Source organism: Copadichromis virginalis, linkage group LG7, assembly GCF_057382275.1.
Source record: "Copadichromis virginalis isolate Kocher_CV1m ecotype Utaka linkage group LG7, C_Virginalis_male_GT1.1, whole genome shotgun sequence".
NCBI lineage: Eukaryota > Metazoa > Chordata > Actinopteri > Cichliformes > Cichlidae > Copadichromis > Copadichromis virginalis.
The window spans coordinates 38,476,188-38,491,653 of record NC_140624.1 but is presented as its reverse complement, the minus strand read 5'-3'; the positions used below and the strand labels follow the sequence as shown (position 1 = coordinate 38,491,653).

General features: G+C 38.8%; 2 protein-coding genes across 2 annotated transcripts in view; both read right to left on the bottom strand.

Moving 5' to 3' along the window:
* LOC146705578 (uncharacterized) overlaps positions 1 to 15,466 on the bottom strand; it is a 64,860-nt gene that overhangs the window by 8,515 nt on the left and 40,879 nt on the right. Inside the window, exons 13-36 of the mRNA XM_085463302.1 lie at positions 11,063 to 11,109; positions 10,889 to 10,967; positions 10,602 to 10,607; positions 9,964 to 10,038; positions 9,542 to 9,761; positions 9,081 to 9,308; positions 8,850 to 8,991; positions 8,464 to 8,633; positions 6,705 to 6,820; positions 6,079 to 6,242; positions 5,435 to 5,585; positions 5,207 to 5,275; positions 4,929 to 5,018; positions 4,616 to 4,753; positions 4,360 to 4,490; positions 4,056 to 4,141; positions 2,732 to 2,858; positions 2,485 to 2,581; positions 2,092 to 2,235; positions 1,518 to 1,595; positions 1,291 to 1,368; positions 1,102 to 1,122; positions 580 to 621; positions 410 to 442 (exon numbers count right to left, since the gene is read on the bottom strand). Of these exons, the coding sequence (XP_085319428.1) occupies positions 410 to 442; positions 580 to 621; positions 1,102 to 1,122; positions 1,291 to 1,368; positions 1,518 to 1,595; positions 2,092 to 2,235; positions 2,485 to 2,581; positions 2,732 to 2,858; positions 4,056 to 4,141; positions 4,360 to 4,490; positions 4,616 to 4,753; positions 4,929 to 5,018; positions 5,207 to 5,275; positions 5,435 to 5,585; positions 6,079 to 6,242; positions 6,705 to 6,820; positions 8,464 to 8,633; positions 8,850 to 8,991; positions 9,081 to 9,308; positions 9,542 to 9,761; positions 9,964 to 10,038; positions 10,602 to 10,607; positions 10,889 to 10,967; positions 11,063 to 11,109 (2,532 nt within the window). The remainder of the gene's footprint in view (positions 1 to 409; positions 443 to 579; positions 622 to 1,101; positions 1,123 to 1,290; positions 1,369 to 1,517; positions 1,596 to 2,091; positions 2,236 to 2,484; positions 2,582 to 2,731; positions 2,859 to 4,055; positions 4,142 to 4,359; positions 4,491 to 4,615; positions 4,754 to 4,928; positions 5,019 to 5,206; positions 5,276 to 5,434; positions 5,586 to 6,078; positions 6,243 to 6,704; positions 6,821 to 8,463; positions 8,634 to 8,849; positions 8,992 to 9,080; positions 9,309 to 9,541; positions 9,762 to 9,963; positions 10,039 to 10,601; positions 10,608 to 10,888; positions 10,968 to 11,062; positions 11,110 to 15,466) is intronic.
* Positions 11,909 to 14,376, bottom strand: LOC146705579 (uncharacterized). Its single transcript, XM_085463305.1, has 2 exons — positions 12,132 to 14,376; positions 11,909 to 11,940 (listed from the first exon to the last, which is right to left on the bottom strand). Exons 1-2 carry the CDS (start codon positions 14,374 to 14,376, stop codon positions 11,909 to 11,911), a joined length of 2,277 nt encoding a protein of 758 aa, XP_085319431.1.

The following is a 15,466-nucleotide window of genomic DNA, read 5'->3' as shown; positions in this document are numbered from 1 at the left end:
TTTTTTTTTTTACAACGTTTAACATCTTCTTATATTTTAAAAAGATTTTATAACAAAGAGAAGATGTTTCTGTTTGTATATGCTCAGTGATAGTTCTTAGAAAAAACAAATGGAATCAGCAGGTTACACTTATATTAAAAAAAGGAATCACCCCCAAAATTGCAACCGATCTACAAGCTAAGGAAGCTAAATCAACATTCACTGTGACACACAAGAGCTTTGAGAGGGTACTTCAGCTACTCTGCATGATAAAGGAAGGTTGTGGACTACATAAGATTATGACACTACTGGTTTAAAGTAAATATTGCACAATGTAAACTACAGGCTAACAAGACTGAACTATGATATATTACAATAAATTTAATTATTGATTAGTTAAAGTCTAACTGCTGCAATCCACAATACCCACCGGAGCCTTTGCTTCATCCTCAATTGCAACCTGCTACTCAAGCCACAGCATAAAGGAAATAATCAATACGGTGCTCCACAGCACACCATGAAAATGATTTAATTATATTAGAAAGATGTACATTTATATGGATAAATATCCACCCTGACCAGACTATATTGGAACCGTACCTCTTCTTCTTCTTCCTCCTCCTCTTCTATGATTTCATTTTGCTTCAATTGTAAAGTGAAAACATTTGGTTGAAATATAGGCTACAGCATCCCACAGCTATCATCCTACGATCACTCCAACAGTATAAGTTAAATAAAAAAAATTTAAAAAGGGTTCCATATAGCTATGATACTGCATGCAGAAATGTTGTAGGGAATGAAGGCAGTGGGGAGGTAACAGCTAGGAGAAAAGCTATTGATTTTCAATGCTCTAGCTACAATATTGATATGGAGGACATGACTAAATTAAGTCTCTGCTTCAATACTCTGTCTATTAAGAAGCATAGGGCTAACCACTGTAACCACTGATCTAGGGCTACACTTTCACTGACAGCTTCACATCAGGCATTAAGCATACAGATCTGAATATAAGATAATATTCAAAGCGTAAGCAAATGCTACTATGTCACATCTTAACACATCTTAATCCATTAACATTTGCCATTTACTTTAAATTAGCTAAACTACCACTACTGTACGCACCAATGCTTCTTGTATTGCAATCTGACACATGAAAGACACAAATGCAACTGTTGTACAGCAAATTTAAAATGTAATTTCATGAATGACTGATGTTTTTCTTTTTTTCTACACGAGTGACGCTACCAATTTATTAACAAAACCGGATACCATCATGCATCATGTCTTCATATCCATCATATTTAGACTCACCTGTTTGGCACCCATTGACTCAAACATCTTTTCCAGCTGGATTCTTAACTGCTGAACATTATTCATTAATACACAGGGCTACAAGAAGACAGAGAGAGACGTTAAGAGTGATTTTGTGATCTTTTTTTATGTATCATGTCCAATGTAATAAATGTTTTTTCAGCACAACTGGAAGAATTGGCTGAAAAAAACATGGCAGAATTTGGCAGGAAAAAAAAAAAACTTACAATCTTCTCTTTGTCAATATAAGATGGAAAATTCTTGGTCAGCATGGCACTGTACTGCAGAAGAACTTTGGCAATTGTCTGTAAAGACAGGTAGAAATAAAGGCATTTAAACGGCATTTACGAAAAAAAAAAAGCTATTTAAAATCAAATTTCTCTCTTATCTCTTCAAAGGGGGATAATATTGTACTTCGGGGGTTTCGCTAATCAACATAAATATTCCAAAATGTGCTTTAATGTATTCTGTAGCAAGGAGACAAACAAATTCTAAAGTAGGACATTTTTCTCAGCAGACTTTTCCACAGGGGGGAACTGTTATGCCTAGTTCAACAATTCTTTTTAATCCAGCAATATAAAAATTCTCTTTTGCAAAAAGTCAAAATGTCCCACAAGACATTGCTATAGTGGTTTAATAGTTTTTTCCCTCATATTTCGTGGTCATTTTTCAGAAACATTGGAAGTTTAAAGCAAATCTTTATTAATTCTAGAATTGTTAAACACAAATGCACACCATATTTCATGCAGCTCGATCAAGCTAGTTTGACTTTAAATGTCATCATCGGGTGGAGTACATTACCTTGGAAAAGCGGCGACTATACTGAGCCATGACCCTAGGATCAGGACATTCCAATTTCTTGATAATCTCAAAGCTCTGGTTGAGCTGGGTGAAGATGTCCACCACAGAGCAGGAGAACAGAGCATGCTCAGATGTCTGCTGGAACTGAGATGAGTGCACAAATGACACTTACTTCTTATCAACACTCATATAGTAGATAAAACAACATCTACAAGCAGAATGTTAAAGAACATCAACAAGATTTTAAAGCAGCTTTTTAATGTCCCCATGCTGATAGCATGGCTGTATCTGTAAACACAAAGATAACTTTTTTCAGTTCAGCACTATTTTAAATTAGAACCTCAAAGGTATCGTAGAGATATCATATCAAAGGGTAAGTTCTAGTTTTCTTACTCCATCTTTTTTGTCTCTTTCCAGAGCTCCATTCATAAATTCCATAGATACTTCCTCATTTTCGTCCAACCACTGTAGCACAAACTGCACAAACCATCTAAAAGTGAGAAATAAAGATTAGCAAATATGTTTGTTTTTTTTTAACACAGTTCCTTTTATCTTTGTTTAGATGGATTATCAAAGTCAAAAAAGGCAATAACATTTGCCTTTTCTTGTGCCTGTCACTGAAAAGGTCAAATGCACTTACGATGGGTAGTCTGGTACAACACCCTTAAACACTGGCAGCTCCTTGACATATTCATTGTAGAGCCACTTGACCTTGAAGTGCAGGTTCATGTAGTCTGTGCTCTTACACAGCCTGTGCTTCTCATGCTCTGCCGGTTTAAAAACATAAGGAGCCATATGAACTTAGGGATGTGAAGATTAAAGTCAACGTCCCCATTTTAGTAAAAGCTAATATAAGACAGCCAAAAGGTAAGGTGAAGCAATCATATGGTGCATATGGACATCTGAGTATTGTAACAAAACCTCAAAGAACCCCAATGCATACAACCCCCGCCCCCCCCCCCCCCCCCCCAAAAAACCCCACCTTAACATGAAATCGTTTCTAAATTCTAGTGTATGTCGTTGTTCTTCACTTAAATTCTGAATGAACTTGTAAAATAATTCTACAGTATCCTCTTATTAAAGGAAAAAAAAAATCGGACTAATCCAAAAGCTTTCTTTGGGAAACATGTTCTCTGACGGCCTAATGCTCAACAAAGACGAAAGAACACACACACTAATCCCATTTTATGTATTTGCTCACTGTAGAATGTGGTGTGACTAAATTCTAAAAGTCTTTGCTTTATTCGCTTTGAATGTTTTTTCTGAGATGAGATGTATTAATATCAAGCAATGGCGTGGCCTGCTTGAACTGCAGCTACACAGATATAAGGTAGTAATACAATCAAAGACTGTGAGAACTTTAAAATGTTTACAAAATATTGATTAGCCTTAAAATGAGCAGATGCAGGTTCTTTTTTATTGACATGCTTAAAAATAACAGCTAGAGCTTTGAATCGTAAGCACTCAGTGTTTCGTCTCTGTAGCAAACTCTCCATCTATGAACTTTTCATGTTTATTCAGATTGAAAATAAAGAAGGCGCCACTTGTGTGTTTTGATGCATTTTGTGAAACAGATATTTCACACTAGTCTCTGTAGGGGATTCATTTTGAGGACAAGGGCTAGAATAAAAACCGGGTGTCTCTGAACACCAATAGCGCTGTGGAGTACAGTATAATAGAGAAAAAGTGCAGAGAGGCTCCAGGGACACATAAGCAGCTTTCAATCCTAGCACATTTATTATATTCTCTCCAACTTCTTCTGTTCCATTGTGTCATTGCTACCCCAGTATTTCCTCTCCCCTTCTGGTCATTTTAGGTTCCCAGAGCTTCTTTTCTCATATGCTTGTTATCACACCCTGACTCTCCAGCTTTTTCCTTTACTTCTAGCAGACAAACTACAGTGCACCTCCACAGTCTAACCCAGCAGAGTAATCTTATAAAGAGTCCAGAATACCAAGACCTACCTTCCATAGCATACTTCATGTCCTGTGCAAACAATGTCCACATGACCTCTGCTGACACCTTTCCTACATTAAGTTCTTGAGGGAACCTGAGACAGATGGGAAGATGTGACAAGGTGAAACCTAGTGGATTCCTGAGTTTAATTAATGCAAGCATCCATAAAAATGTCCTAGATCTCTGGAAAAAGAATCAAGAAAAACATTTTGTTGAACTACTGCAGTTGAAGTAAAACCTAAAAATAAGGAGACCTGATTTTGATGTATTCAAGCGGCTTGAATATTTTAGGAGTAGAGTTGCATGACTCACTGGTTCAGTACAGGTGTGTAGGAGTTTCTGTCTTCTTCAATGATGGAAACAATGAGCATGATGAGTTTGGGCCAGAAGTCCAGATTCTTAATGCTTGGACCCTGCTCCTCCAGAGGAAGCTCCTCCTTGTTCTGAATAAAAACCAAAAGGAAAACAGTTAACATTATAGTCGCCCCTTTATTGAAACATTTATTCACCGGCCTGCTGCTACAGAGTCTGATAGCTGCACATTGTATCCTGCAGCTGTGTGACTCACCGTGTCCACAGGCTGGTATTGTCTGCTGTACAGCTCGTGGCAGTTATTGAAAATGTAGTCGTATGTAGAGTTGAGGCAAGCTTTGACACAATCCCTCACAACTTGACTGGCTCTGGGCGGAGACTGTAACTCCTGGACCTGGAAAGAAGATGAAGATAGCTACAGAGTCAGTAGATGACTGCAAACAAGGGATATTTTATCAACTTGTCAATATCTGGCAACAACTTCAAGGGAAAAAACATTCAAGTCAACAAACTGATAAGAAGATACTACAAAGCTGAACTACAGATAAAGAATATGCAATGTTACCTACCTTCATCCTGAAAAAGGTAATGCTGGTTAGAAGGTCAACAGTGGATTTCAGATCTTGCAGGCGATCCTTGCTGCTGGCAGGGAAGTGATTCTAAAGAAGAAAAACACGTTTAGTTTACAAGTTTTCACACTTTTCAAAGACTGTTGGCACAATTTGCACAAAAAATATTCATTGATCAGATGATGAAAAAAATTCTTTTTTTTGTTTTTTACTGGCACAAAAATATTAGACATGTACATTTAGAAAACAAGACACTAGTAGTGATACAAGAATCTCACCCTATAACTAGAAAGGTCAATGCGTAAGGAGTTGTGCAGCTGGTCTAAGAGCTTGACAAAGCGTTCTTTCTGTATGGGAAGAAAAGGGGAAAAAACATGTTCCTATATTAGAAAGAAGTTTGGCAATCTATTTGTGCATAAAATGCAATAGCGAAGAAAGGAAGAGAAAACAAAATAAAACAAAACAAAGTACTTTACTGTGTCTGTGTGTGTGTCAGTAGTACAAACCCCAAAATTAGAAGCAGCAAAGCGGTCGGAGGCAGAAACATTGGTGGAGGCTGTTGTGTGGGCGTAGAAGGCATTGATATTGGCCAGCAGGGTGCTCATCACTGCAGGGACTCCAGGACACATGTACTTAGAAGACAGACAGGCAAAGTGCCTGCATAGAGTAGCAAATGCAAAGCTTGGTAAGTACTTGGGTGGGAGGCCTTAAGACTTCTTCAACAATGTGTACCTGCTTACACTTTGTTGCAATAATGTCAGCATCCAGTTCAAATACCTTTATTTGGACAGTCTGCATGTACTACAGGCTCTTGTTTTCACGTGACAATTTCTATTAGGAATTGTCGTGCTATCTGCCCATCACCTACCTGACACATTTAGACTGAATAATAGCCCACTGAAGCATTTTTCTGCGAATGATTGACCTAGCTAATAGTCATCTGTATGGATGATGACACTGCAGTGAGACACATCCATCCTCACCCTGTTTATAATTGACTGTACCTCATCTGAAGGCCAGAGAATGACAATGGCACCAAGAGGTTTATTGATATGACCTCAAAAGACAGGGAAAGGAACATGGGGAATAAAGAGGTAACACATATTGACAGGTAAGAAGACAGTCCAATTCACTGTGTTTTTAGACTCACGTCATGGCCTGGTAGATGGACTCAATCCCATAGCGCATGGCAAACTCATCCACTACTTCCTGTCCCACATCATCAAAGTAGACTTTCCAAGAATCGTCTCCACGAGCCTCTGGAATTTTTACCACACCTTGACCAAGTACATCAGTTGAATGATGGAACAAGTTCTGTAATGGGAAGAAATGGACAGACTTGATCTAATTCACATGAACTTCAGAGCTAACACTAAAGCGTGAGAAGTGATGGTAAAGTTATGGTGGCTTTTTACTGAAACAAATATGATGAGATTGTTGCAATTTACGCTTAATATTATTTTTACTGGATGTGTGTAGAATACAGACTTGAAAAGCTTTGGTTTGACAGATTATAGGATTTTCAGTTTCATAAGCACAGGTCCTTTAGCCCTGATTCAAAATTTGATTTGTTTTTTTCAGGGAAGAGGTTGGATTATGGAAATATCACTGTGCCTTTAATCCTGTCCAAATCTATCACGTCTGCAGTCAATCTGTGCAACACATTGAAACAGCTACAATAGTGGTTGCAACCACTTATGCAAACCCTTTGTGTGGAGAAGTTGCTGAATATCCAGCGTGTCTAGGTAATTAATCGTGATTCTGTGAATCATATACCTCATGCAAACAAGTGTACTGCACGTGATATGGAGCCACTTTCTCCTCTCCTTTGATCTCCACGTTGATTTGGAGGCGAATGGCACCAGACACAGCTGATTTGTCTGTCCTCTTCTCTGTATTTAAGTACAAAACAGTCAATCAGATGCACATCGGGAATGTCTTGATTCATAACTTGAGTCCAAATCTGTGACACCAAAGGCACTCTAAACTAGGTCTGTTAACACAACCCTAATCACAGACTATTAGCTTGGCAATTCTATTGTAAGGGCTTCTGTTTCTACAGTTTGATGGTCGTCCAGAGTCAGCGATGATAATAGAAGTCCTCCAGCTGATAGTGAGTGTAACAAAGGCAATGGGCTGCATGAGTCTGTGCCTGATAACAGAAGACATTTGAGCTAGAGTGTTTCTGGAGGTGGAGTTCTTGGCGGCTCACCCCTGCTATTTGCCCTGACAGGCAAATCATTTGGGGTAATTTGTACATGTCGCTAGAGTGGTCGATTTCCGACTGGAGTGCTGCTACTTGATAATCACATATCAGGAGGTGAAAGGAAGAGAGTCAGAGAGGGAGGGAGAAAGAGATAGTGAAAATGTTTTGTTTTTTCCCCCCTTTCTCTCATGAACTAGGTATATTACATCATTAATCATTAATTAAGCATTCAAATCCAATTCATAATAAAACCTATCAAAATAAATATTTGATCATACAGTTTTCAGGGAGATATTAAACCAAGCAAGTCAAATTTCCTAGCTTAAAAAAACAAACAAAAAAACCCCACACAAAACAACAACAACGGTAGATTTATGGGCACATTCATATTCAGTGACAAGCTGTTGCACTTGAAGATTTATTACTGCTGCTGTCAGGTCAATTTTAGCACTTTAATCAAGTATGAACAAAAAAATGTGCTTAAGAAAAGTGAACACCTCACCCTTACATACAACATATGAAGAGATACGAAGACGCAGAGACAGTAATTCAGAAATATTATTCTAAAGACAACATTTGTTTGCCCACAAGACTGGGATTAGATTTTATCCTGAGAGGTATTCAAGCTACATATATTCATGCTGCACAACTAGTGCTCATGTAGACTAGCACACAGGCCTGAGAAATCAGATCCTGTATACTTGTTAATTATTTTGTTCAGGCATCATCCTAATGAAACTGCCTGCACACCCTAGGGATAGAATTGGGGGATTATCGTGAAACTTTTTCCTTAAAATTATCACAACTTCTTGCTAGCAGGGAGAAACTCATTTAAAATGTAATCAAATAAGCTAGTATTTTCATGCAGACCAACACAGGCCTTAGGGAAGCAACATGCCTGGGTATAAATATGTTTGCTGCAGGGAAAGGAGATGTGACTAATGAGGTACAAACAACAGACTGGACTTGCTGAAAGCAAGGCTTTTAGCGCCAAACAAAAACATACAGATGTGAAATTGATGTAACAAGCAGATGAGATCCAGGTTATAAACAGGCATGGTAACATGATACAAGGTGTGACCAAAAGATTGGGAGTAGATATTGGGAGTTTTAGTAGGTATTGATGCATTTAACAAAAAAGATAAATACATAAATAAATTTAGCTGAGCTTTACTTGAAAGTCATATTCACACTACCTCTCAGATTGCGCTGTCGAGGACCCATTATGACCACTTACACTGTGCGTTCTGTGACGCTGCCTCCCCTCCGCATATGCTATACAGTTTTCTTCATGATGTCTATTAAAAAAAGACAAGAAAGCCAACTGACCCAGGTTATACCAGACATCCATTTCTCCGCTCAGCGTTCGGACTTCAATGATGCTCTGTCCCAGGAAATCGTCAGATTCCCTCTTCAGACGCTGCTTCACTCTGGACTTGATGTCATCATCTTCATCCCACACTCGCACTTTGATTCGGTCTGAGGAATTGTGGCACTCACTAACAAAACAAAACAAAACAAAACAAAAAAAGGAGCAAAAAAGAAACATAAACTGAATAATATTAAGTTACAAGATGATAGATACTACAAGGGAGTAATTAAGGTGAGCACTTATAGCACTACTGATAACAAGCACTCAAGGAACAAAAAAAAACAAAAAACAAACACAACACCCCCCCCCCCCTTTTTGATTTCATAACCAAGAAACGACTCACAAATGGAACTTTTCCTCCCAGACTGGATTGAGGTTTCCATAGATGGTCTTTGTTCTCTTCTTGGTCTTGCCCACCTGAACAGTGACATACGGATCACTGGATCCTGTCTTGTCTTTTGCCTGAAGTCCTTGTGCACAAACAACTAACCAAGACATAAGAAACAATAAAAAATTACAGAGAGCACATGTAACATAGCTCCAAAGTTGTCGTTGAGCTGTGATGGCAAAATACCTGTGATTGTGATCTTGGCTGACCACTTTGACGTCCCATCCAATACGCTTTGTTTGATGGTTTTCATCTGCTGTGCATGGATGGCTTTGCTGATGACAAACACTTCCCTGATCAGCTCAAAGATTTCTGGTTTGTTCCTTTCCCTGATCTTCATCCTGTCCTTCATGGCCATGATGATATTTTGAGTGCGGTCTTCAGCTCCATGCTTAGAGCTCTTCTCTGCCGCACCTAAATATTTATTAAAAAAAAAAAAAGAAAAAACAGACCGAAAAGGCTTGAAACTAAAAAATATACATATGCCACTTCAGTGGTTACAAGTTAAATAAAAATGATTTTTAATGTGGGGAAAATATTCTTAAACATTTGAGACAAAATTGTAATGAAACAGCTTCCCGATAACGTAAAAATGTAGTTTCAGATCCCTGATGGAAACTTCTGTGAAACATTTCCTTAGTACTCACGCTGCAGACAGTCAGCATTCAGTAATTCTTGGCACTTTTCATGGCACTTGACACCACACTCAGAACAACGCATGCCTTGCCGTGCGATTCCCCACAGGAGCCCCTCACACTCATAGCAGTATGTAGGTGTAGTCGCTGTCCACACCTCGAAGTTATGTGGTGTGGTGCAAGATATGGGGTAGATAAGAGCCTGCAGGGTCTTCTTGTAGACATGATTTTTCTACAGAAGGAAGAAGATCTATTTTTAAAAGTCCTAATCCAGGGAAACAAAAACAAAAAAAACCCCCTTATCAGTTATAAGGACGTGCTTATGCTGAAAGGCCGATGGAGTCACAACCATGAAAACTGTGTCACTGGGAAGTTTTTGAAACCGACAATCTCCAAGATGCAAAGCAGAAGTTTTTTTTCCCCCGCATACTCACCAGCTCCTCATCCTTAATTGATGATCGAGCAGCCATTGCAGATGCGATTCCTGCCTTCCTGGCTTGGACAAGGGACTGAACAACATGACAAATACAAAGAAAAAAAAAATCAGCAAAGTTTGTGTACAAAGTCAAAACAACCCACAACCAAGCACACTGAAAAACAGTTCTGCAACAATAAAAGTCAATATAGTTAAAAGGTTTGAGGGGTTAGTTATAAAGGTGGTTAATAGAATTGTTATTATCTTTATTCTATGAACTTGATGAACACTTACCATATGGTGAGAACCCATGTGAGTATTATTAGTACCAAGCAAGTTAGCCCAAAGTCAACATTATAAAACATAGACAGGCCTTTGTTAGTAGTTTATTCTATCCAGTCAATTTGATCAAAAAGAAGAAAAACAACGTTAACCAAAAGGTGAGGGAATGACCTGTTGGCAATGTATTTTGATGGGAATGTTGAATAGAAAGAAAAGTAACCCAGGACCAAAAGGACACATGCAAATGTCTTCAATTGTAATAAACAGGAAGTATGGCAGAGATCAACATACTATGCCTGGTGACTACTGTTAACTGTCCTAGTTTATTTTGTACTTCAGTAGAAAAGGGAGTGTCAACTAGGTTCTATAACTTACCATAGCCTGACCAAGGAGAGTGAATGCATTCAAGAGAGTTGTGGGGAATAATTTTGGGTTTAAGAGAGGAGGGAGAGAGACATTAGCAGGCTGATTTCATATTTGTCTCCATTCTTTGAAACAACTCCATCCCAAATTCAGTGTAAAAGAAAAACTAACAAACAAACAAAAACTATTGTTGTACTGGTCTCATTTACAGAAACACTCACAGTAAAGAACAAAACAAACTGAATGAGATACAAAATACGGTGTATTTATAGGAAAATAAACAATAGGTGAGTACTGACCACATCGCTGACCAATGGGATAGGCTTCTTTTTACGTAGGTCCGGCATACTGTCAATTCCATACAGACCAGAGCCTCCACTACGGAACAAGCAAAACAGTTTTTATTTAGGTTTAAAATACAAATTTATTTAATCTAACCAAACTTCACCAATACAACACTATGTATAACTTACCCTGTTTTGACCCATGCCTGTCGAGTACTGGGTTCAACATCTCTGACCTGTAAGTATTTTAAATGTGAGAATTTAGGCTAGTGGCTTACAAAGACATAAAGAACTATGTTATGAGAGGAGTGGTGTTTGTGGAACCAGGCTTGGTTGAGTTTGACCTCTCTGATGTCACAGAACATGCAAATTAAAAAACAAACAAACAATAAAAAAAAAAAATTATTAAAAGATGGGACTAAAATGAATGCTGCTGAACTCTTTAATTAGGTTAAGTGAAATTAAAGTGTGGACCACGATCACAGTATGTAGATGCAAAACTAAAGAATACATTTTATTTCCAAATAGGACAAAAGCACGACCACAAAATTTTTGTCTGGGTGATTAAACATGCATAGAAGGTCTTTTTTTATTTCTTCCTACAAGTATAACTTTTTCCTTTTTCATTTATTTAGTTGACAGTGGAGTTTCCTCTGGGGTTCTTTCTAATAGATTTTGATAGTGTTTGAAAATATTATGAAGGCGAAAACAGAACATGACACAAGAAATAACACCACAAACATTGTAAAGTTACAGCAAGCTCCTGGTAAATTATTCTGTAACAGATTAACTAAAGTTATCAGGCAAATGTCTCATCTAGAATGTCAATAATACGTTCAGACTAAAAATTACACATCTATGCAGTCAATACCATATATAATGTGTATTTAGAGCATTATGCTTTGGAAACAACAAGTATTTATGTTGATAAGAAAAGTAAGAACAGTACTGTGTGGGGGGGATGCACACAAATTAATAAATAAACAAACCGAACAAAAACAAAATAATGTAGCTTGAACATGGAGCTAATATATTTCAAGTAACCTGATTATCTTCTCTCCAACAGTCTGCAAAAACAAAACAAAATACAAGTAGCATTATAAATCAAGCTGAGTAGCTGTACATGAGCAAAGTCAAACAATTTTGTAACTAAAGGAAATGCATTTAGTTCACTACAAAAATAAAGATTTGATTTTTGCTGTTATTACCAGGCTTGCAAGTGGTATATATGCAAAAAATAAATGAATAAATAAAATACCTGATACAAACTCGTCTTGAGACTGAGATCCTTGGGACCCTTGGGAGCCTTGAGAACCATGGGATCCCTGTGCAGATTTGGACAGTCTATGACGAGTTTGCCTCTTTTCTCTTAGAATACGTTGGAAATTCTCTATACGTGCTCTGTGACTGGCATCAGTTAGCCTGCCTTGCTTTTCATCAGTCAGCCTTTCTTGATTTTCTTCATGAAGAACATGGTTTTCCCTTATGGGACTTAAGCGCACCTCATCTTGGTTACGAACTGGACCCAGTGGACTTTCATCCTGCCTTGTTGCATACTGGTGGTCAGGCGTTATATCAAACTTGGACAGTTCTTCATCTGTTGAATAGTCTCCTTTTCCTTGTGAAATCTCTACAGAGTGATATTCTGTTGGAGTTCCAGGAGAGGGGCTTGCTTTATGTGGAGATGCTTGAAGGGAGCATGATAGATTCTCGTGCATCTCAAGACAATCCATGTAGACTGAAGGATCACTGTCCTCCTTTGAGGTGGCAAAGTGAGGATAATTCTCTGTAAGGCTAATCTCTCCCTCTGTATAATCTACAGTGATATGCTCATCCTCAGGTTCAGAAATTTGTTTACCCAAGGATGGCGGTGGCTCTGTACCACTATCATCTTTTTCATCTTCGGTATTCAAACCTTCCAACTTTTTGAAAGCCCCTTTTAAAGCTGACCTGACCGTGAGTACAGCCTTGCTAAAACTTGTTGCATCAAAACCTACGTCAGCAGTCCTGGGTGTGCTTTCAGGATCTATTTCAGGTGACTCTGGTGACAATGTTTCTCCTACATCCTCCCTGGAAATGCTGTGATCTGTCCACTCTCTGTCCAAACTCTCAGCAGAACCGAGATCGAGAGTGTCCCCAGATGACGGGCAATAATCACATGGTGAATGTGGCTCTAAATAACCATCATCACAGTCTGTCAACAACACAGTGGAACAGCTCAAGCTCCAAGAGGGCCCACTCTCAAGTTCATTCGCACAGGCATCTGTGGTGTGGTATCCAGAACTACGTGAAAATGGACAGTTTGCAGCACAGTCGCACTCCAAGTTTTCTCCCTCAGCTTCCTGTCTCAGAGGCCTCCAGTCCACCTGACTGGAAGAACTTGAAGGTGAATTATAATGGGTTCCAAACAACAATGAAAGGTGCTCTGAACTGTTGTGAGAAGAATGACCTGGTGTGCTGCTTTGTGTGTCCTCTCTTGCACGTCTGTTCCAAACTCCTAGAAAGCTCTCAAGCTCTTCTCCACTGTTTGCACAAGAGGAAACATCCTCCTCACTCCAACCACCTTCTCTACTAATACTGTGCTGAATATCAGCAGTTGGCCATCTGCTATACTCCGTGTCACCAGGAAGAAAGGCTGCCTCTGGACAATTGGAGCTCTGACATGATGACAATGAGCTAGTACTTTGGTAGTTTTGGTCACAGTGAAGCTCCAGGTAACAGACATCAGACAAGCGCATGTCTGAACTCTGCTCCAGGTACTCTTGATCTTTTTGATGGACTGTTCTGCAAGTGGCTTGATCATGCCATTGTTTGGGGGATCTATGTGATGATACATATCCTGAATCTCTTCCATAATCATTGCAGTCCAGCAAAGGATTGGGATCACCTGTGTGAGGAGAAGAGATTGCATTCTGCCTATCCAGACTTCCATGCCTGGTGTGACGTGTTTGAGAAACAGGGCTAGGATGCGTTACAGCTGAAGCCCCGGAATATAGCTCACCTATTTCACTGAGCACTGCATCGACACAACAAGATACTTCATCCACTGAGCCTCGCACAGACGTTAGATACTGCCTCAGGTCAGAAATTTCCTCTTGGATCTTATTGATTCCTTTCAGCTCCTTCAGGATATGCTCCACTACGTTACTATGGTCTGCTTCCTCATCCTCCATCTTCTGCCTCCATTCCTCATTTGTGATTCTTTCAAGAATCTTGGGGATAGAAGCCTCCACAACTTCACTGCCATCTTGGCAATCAGAATTTCTGTCTTTCTCAGATATGGTGGGGTTAGCTTTGGTTATTGTTTTGCTGACTGATATCTGGTCATGAAATGAATTATCTTCTGGTGCCTGTAGACACTTCTGTAGTTTTTTACAGAGACTTTGCCCTACATTGGGGAGCTGTGTTTTTTTCTTCTGCAGCTCACTCTTCTTGGGTGAGAGTGGAACTGGCTCCAGTTCATTGGGTTCATCCTCTCCACTGACGTGTCCTCTGGGAAACATCCCTGAGAATTGGCACTTGTGATCAACTGTTCCTACACATGGAGATATCACTGCCTCTGTGACTCCTCCTTAAGATGGGTCAAGTATAAGCCAGCATCTTAACCTGCATATGAGTAAGTATCTGCAAGTAAGTTATTTTGTTGAAAAAGCTTTAAAAAACCATGTGATTATTATGCCTACCAGCTCTCTGTTATCAGATGGCAGCTAAATATGATAAAACCACCACATGAACTTTGGAACTGTCAACTTGCCCTACTACCAGCAATTACCTAAAACACAGGTACATAAATAAAACTAGTACAGGAAAGGTAATGATAAAGTATGCAAATGTATGCATTTTAAAAGTAGTGATTTTAAATGTAAACTCTTTTTTTATAATTCCCTTAATGAGAAAGTAATTTATCTTTCCCATTTTTATTAAACCCATCAAGTGAAAAACACAGACACATAAAACTTTACTGTTTTATGACCACTAGCTCAGACCACAGTGGAGTTCTAATGCTGACTATGCACAATATCTTAAACACTGGGCAGAAAGTTCATTTGCCTTCTGGATTAAAGACATCCCATATGGAAAAGAAATAGTAAAAACTTATATGATTTACTTATGAAAGTGACCACTTTCTCAATACTTTCATATACTGTTTTAGTAAGTATCCAAAACATACAAGTTTTCATTTATATAATTTTTCAAGGGATCTTATATGTGTTTTCACTCTTGTATGCTTTTCATACAAGTTTCACGCAAGACAGATACAAACTTTATAAGATTTATATATATCTTTTCCATATGGGATGGCTGAATGCATTTGAGCACACATGGAATACCTCTATGAGAGACTACACTACTCTCCACAATACAAATGCTGGATAGACATTGTTTTAACTGAGAGTCAGTCAGAGTGTCAACTTCCAGAATGAACGCCATGCAGCTGCTTAGATCTCTGTAATTAGGATGCTTTGGAAAGACAGCACAGTAATTAGATGACAGGTCAATTCTCTCCTCTGAGGCCATGCCATTCTTACACACCCTTACCAGCTGCATGGCTTAATAGCTCTGATCCATTGGTACACACTGGAATGACAACTG